Source organism: Varanus komodoensis, unplaced genomic scaffold, assembly GCF_004798865.1.
Source record: "Varanus komodoensis strain SLA01 unplaced genomic scaffold, ASM479886v1 scaffold8, whole genome shotgun sequence".
Taxonomy (NCBI): Eukaryota; Metazoa; Chordata; class Lepidosauria; order Squamata; family Varanidae; genus Varanus; species Varanus komodoensis.
Window position 1 is genome coordinate 30,358,783 of NW_025336481.1, and position 6,000 is coordinate 30,364,782.

General features: G+C 41.0%; 1 protein-coding gene across 1 annotated transcript in view; it reads right to left on the reverse strand.

Moving 5' to 3' along the window:
- The window catches only part of NAV3 (neuron navigator 3), a 263,434-nt gene extending 257,657 nt beyond the window's left edge, over positions 1-5,777 (reverse strand). Inside the window, exon 1 of the mRNA XM_044455417.1 lies at positions 5,449-5,777. Coding sequence (XP_044311352.1) covers positions 5,449-5,691 — 243 coding nt within the window. The 5' untranslated portion in view covers positions 5,692-5,777. The remainder of the gene's footprint in view (positions 1-5,448) is intronic.
- Between the last annotated feature and the right edge of the window lie 223 nt (positions 5,778-6,000).

Here is a 6,000-nt window from a genome sequence, read left to right on the forward strand (position 1 = left end):
CAGGCAATCACATCTGTTTTCCTCCTTCATACCTGCACCGTTGTCCAGTCCAAAATGAGATGTGGGTGAACGAGAAGATTGCCATAGTGAAGAGGATGAACACTTTGAGAGACCCTTGACAATGTCCAAGGTGCCCAACCATACCAACTTTAGATCCCAGTCATGGATGAATAGATGGATTGATATATAGATTACTCAGCTATTAGTTGGGAATTTAAACATATATCAAGCACGGCTGATCCCAGATCAATAGAAGAACCATCTAGAAAGCCATGCATTTTGTTGCTGTGGTTTTTATTTTGCTTTTTGGGTGTTTGTTTGTTTGTTTAGCATTGCTTTGCTTTTTGCAGTTACAGTCTAGGTTCAACTTGACAATGCAATGCAGTGTGGAAGTCAACCAAAAGGGGTATCAAAAGTCTCCAACAAGGATGATACACAAATCTTCAGAAGAAGCGTCTAAGTGCAAAACTATTATACTGTTTTTGCGGAAAAATCATATTTATTCTGGAATGCAGCGTTTTTCAAACTATAGATAGAATGTGCAGTGAATTCTCTTCATATTAATCATAACACCTTTCTGATAGGACAGGAAAGCTTAACCACTGTAGCAACTGCAAGAGTTGCATTTCCAATTCACTTGAAAAGCTAAACTAGAACCTGAAAGCAGAAGCCAAGCACAAATGTAAACCAGATGATTAATTCATATTTTCCATTATCTTTAACAGATAGAGTCATCATTTTCCCTCAAAAATGAGAGTTCCCACATATCCAATTATATTCCATAATTGCCCAAACACAAGCAGATTTTCCTTGCATTTGGAAATTCTGACATGATATTCATTACATTGAGTGAAAGGCCTTTTATCTGATCTGTGTCTATGGAAACATTCCTGAAGGTATAGCACTATACATTAGGAATGTCATGTGTTTAATGCATTTGCTAATCCCAAAGAAATTCACCTAGGAAGCTCAGGGAAGGCTTGGGGAACAATTGTGCAGGATCCATATCTGTTTAGGACTACCTGGAGAAGCATGAACCCCAATAACAAGGGTGCACTTGTGCCGTATGTTGATCGCTGCTATGCTGCTCGAGCAACATCTACATCTGTGCTCCTGCCGCACTTAATCCTCAGAAGCATTCAATGATAGTTTCAAGCATCCACAGTATAAAGCCAGTGGCTTGAAATGCAGAGTAAATCCTCTTTGGTCCTCTTAAGCCAGAGGTGGGCAATGTGCAGGCTGTGAGCATGAGACCCACACTGGCCCACTGGAATGACCCGGAAGACCCTGCCACTGCAGCGCTGAAATCTGCAAGCTGAATTTGGCCTCTGTAATGGTTTGCCAATGAAAATTTGGCAATTTGTTTTGCTGCCATTGCTAAATTCCACAGGGCAGTGCCAGGAGTGGGGACCAGAAAGAGAAGAGGGCAAAGAGCAGCATGCCTCCCAATGCACACACCCTGCCTAAGTGGACTTTCATTGGTAGAATTTCAAAGATGTTATCTCCTGTACTTTCACACTGCATGCCAGGAACACAGTTCTCTAAAAGAGAATTCTCAGCATCTCACCCAAGTAGTTTTCATGGGATAAAATAAATATAATATTGCATTACAGGTGTATACATAAAGCACCTCATTTTGTTGGAACAGCTGGAAAGGGGCCTCTGAGAATAACCTTAGGGTGCAAACAGGTATGCAAGGAGACCATCCTCCAGGTAACCTAGCACTAATCTATGTATGCATTTATGGCTTCATAGGTTAACACAAGCAGTCTGAATTGGACCCAAAAATAGACCGTGCATATCATGAAGCACAAGTACACTATAATCCAATTGCTTAATCCTCTTCACAATTTTACTGCATTATTTTGGATGAGTTGAAGTTTCTGGACTGTTTTCAAAGGCAGCTCCACATACATTACAATAACCCAAATGTGAGGTTACCAGAGCATGTATAACTGCAGCTAGGCTACTATTGATTGAAAAGTAGACCCAAACACTGCATTGCATTCATAGTCAGGAATGTTTCCAAGGGGAAGGAGCCATCAGTTTCCTTTTGCAATGCACACAAAGGCTATTCAATCCCAGGGAAGACTGAATATTTTATGCGTATTGCATAAAACTAGAATACGGACCAGTCAAAGTACTTACATTTGGGTTGATATAGAGCAATTGCTTCAATTAACTACAGTTTCATTAAAGTCAAGGGTATGCCACTTAAGTCTTTAACCTTTTTTATATAGATGTCCATGGATTTCAGCAGGAATTACATCAAATCAATGTGCTCAGGATCAAATGTTAACTTAAATGGGCTTGTTTATTGATTTGTAACCCAATATTTTCTCACCTCAAAAGTATGCACAGCTTGTTCTCGTTTTGCAATATCAATAGCTGCACAGTTTCATTTAATTTGCAAACAGGAGATATGTCTGAGGTATAACATTTGTCACATTGATCAATATATTTAGCCATTGCTTACTATGTGGTGGGCTACACCTGCTGCCTGCCATACAGCTTGTGCTTGCATGGAGTTCTCATCATGGTTTACAATAGCTGGATCTCTTCAAGTATGGATATGTTCCCCTACTCCACTGCATAGTGGAAAGATGCTGGATTGAATCCAGACTTCTGTGAGCAATGTTGTACTCATTGAACAAGGCAACTTGAATTTTGGCTGCAGCCCACTGTACTCTTAAAGGTTTCCTCCAGAGGTTGAGAGACAATTCTCCTCACTTATATTCACAAAAACTCCACTGGATGTAGCCCTGTTTCATTAGTTGGAGTATTCCCTTCTGTGAATGGAAAGGCACGCTTGGATCTAACTCATTGTTTCTCCATGTATGGCAACCTCACTGAGACATGGTCTTAATCTATAGAACTGTTTGTCAAAGTGACTATTGATTTATGTCAGGGGTGGGCAACTTGTAGGGGTCAGGAGAATGTGTTTTCCCCTCCTCTCCAAACCTACAAGGCATTCACTCCATCCCCACCACTGTGGTAGCAGCCAACATTGTAGCAATTTTAAAGGGGAAAGCAAGGCATGTTGGGACCATGCACCTTGTTTCCAACTGGAATTGCACTCCTGGGAGACTTCCAGAAGCATGGTTCTGCATACCGTCAAGGCACACAGTACCTCCATGCCTTACTCCCCTCCAGGATTTCAAGACTGTTGGCTGTGGGAAAAGGGGCCACAGTGGTACCCACAAAAACAGTCACAGGGCAGGGCATGTATGGCTTGTGGACCACACATTCCTATCTCTGATGGATGCAAAGGCCATAATCAACCAAGCACAGAGGCATAGTCATGTCAGTAGTTCATGATCAGGCTCATGCAACTGAGTGTACAATACAGAACAATAGCATGCATCTCTTTGCTCTGTAAAACACCTTCTACATCAATGCCTTCCCACTTCTTAACATGTTTGTCAGGCTAAGTCTATGAAACCCAGCAATGGAACCTCATATATACAAACTCATATATACAAACAAAGAGGACCATCCTTAGGACTCCCATGTTTGAATAAGGTATACTTTCTGCAACCTGCAATTTCTCCCTGCCCCCACCCCGTTTTGAATGACAGATTCCATTAACCCCAACCTGCATGGATAGTGATCAGAGATAATGGAAACATCTGGAAGACCCCATGTTGGGAAAGGCTGATACAGACTGGGGACATAATCCATGGGCATGTCCCATGAAGATATGAAGAGATGGGAGGTGGGTGTCCTTTTCTGGCATTTTATCAGATGCTTTACTAATATGCCACTGAAATATTTAATGTACTAGAAGTTCAGGGAAAACAATAAAACAACTTGCATACATTTGAAAAATAGATGTGTAAATAGTGCGGTCAGGCTCAAAACAGTTTTCCAGTGGTAACCCTAGTATTTCTTATCCTTTTTATTTATCAAAAACAAAGAAATATGCAGGATGACATTGAACATGCACTCGACTAAGTGAGAGCCTTGGCAGTTGGGCAGTATTTTTTGTTTGTTTGTTTGTTTAGTCGCAAAGTCATGCCCGACCCATTGTGACCCCATGGACAACATTCCTCCAGGCTCTCCTGTCCTCCACCATCCCTTGGAGTCCACCCAAGCTCACACCCACTGCCTCGGTGACTCCATCTAGCCACCTCATCCTCTGCCATCCCCTTCTTCTTTTGCCATCAATCGTTCCCAGCATCAGAGTTAATAATAAGAAGCAAAAGAAGCAGAAGCAGGTTTCAGATAACATTCAACTGAAACAGTTGTAGGTAAAGAAAATCCTCTGATGTTTCTCCCCCAGTGCAAAGCTGAAATTAATACAGGACATAGGAGACCTTTAAAAGGCCATTCTCTGAAACTTGATGCACATTTGCAAATTGGGTAAATTTGGTGTACCAAAATACACAGCATGGGACACACCATGACCTACACAGAAAGTCTGTGACAGAACAGCTACATCATATGCAAGTCAGCCATTCATTGATTGACCCATATTCAAAAGTAGTTGTGCTCAAAGGAAGCATCTTAGTTTTATATCCTACACTAAGTGTTAAAGTACAGAACCATCACAGAAATGTGTGACATTTGTGTGGACACAAATTACTAGGATGTTTTATGGCAAATGTATCATGAAAGCTAAGAGGGATCCTTTTCTCAGTTCCCATTTTGCTTCACAGAATGTTCTCATTATTATTATTGCAGAACAATGTCTTTTTAGCACATGCTTTAGTTCTGTAATTACTGAAAGACTATAAAGAATATAAGCCTGTGCTACACACAGTTGTTTTTCTTTGATACATTGTTTTCTTTATTAAATTAAGAATCTGCACATGAAATAAAGCAGAAGGAATTCTGCTTGGTACTTCTAAGATTAGAGCACTAAACAAAGTAGGTAAGATCCTTGCTGAAGAAACCTGAACGAACTCATAGTGTTTCAGTTATTAAAAACAAAAGACCTCTTAGATTCAAATCATGATAACTCAGAGCATCCTGGACATATCAGAAACAGAGGTAACATAAGATCATGCAGTCTCACACTAGTAAACGCTTGACAGAATATATCATTTTCTGCATTTTTGCATTTCTGAAAAACATCTGGCTATATGGATTGGAAAGCATACCAAAACAAAAAGCAGGTCAAGAGTGTTGGTTGCTATTCTGCCTGGAAACACTTTCCTTTGGGAGCCAGGGATAGCGTGGGAACACTGTTTCTTAAAATATAGTACACAAGCATGAGCCAAATGTCAATATTTCCTTTACCACTGTCAATTGACAGCTCTGCTCCTCTGATTCTGCACTGGATGCAAAACAACATTCCAAATAAAATAAGGTAATTTACCCCCAACCTAGTTCACTGTATGTATGAGACATACAATTCTCGTTCCCACCACAATATTAGACAGACACTGAGCATAAGTAGGTCACTCTCTCCAAAGTTCAGATCTGCAGGTAAAGTTCAGAACTAACCTTGCTATCTTCTGTGTCCTTGGTTTTTCCTTGGAGTGCTTTTGCTTCTCCAAAATCACAAGCTGACTTTAATGTAAACTGACAAGCAAGCATTGAGCTCTCTGCCCTAGGAAGCTCCAAAGACTTTGATGAATATTGCTGCGGCCCGCTTGTGCCAAGATTTGGTATCGGATGGGCAGTATGAACAGGCTTTGACCCTATAGGTGGCTGCCTTAGCTTTGAGGCAACCCCAAGCACAGGCATGGCTTTTATAAATGTCTCCACTTCTGCCAAAAAAGAAAATTGCTTCTGACCTCAGCTGGGCAGACTGTAGCTTCAGTGAGTTCCAGAACAAACGCTTCAAACAAAAGTTGCAGTCATCTTTCGAAAGTTTTAAAAACAATATAACGGTTTTTCATGAAGAGGCAGATCTTCTCGTTCATCTCTGTGCTTGCTCTCCTGCTCAAACAGTATTGAATGAGTCAGTGGCTGTGTAAGACTAAACGCTCCTTTGGGGCGTGAACTTTCCTTGAAGGTAATTGCCACAACGCTGCCTGTCTGGGATTAAAGAGC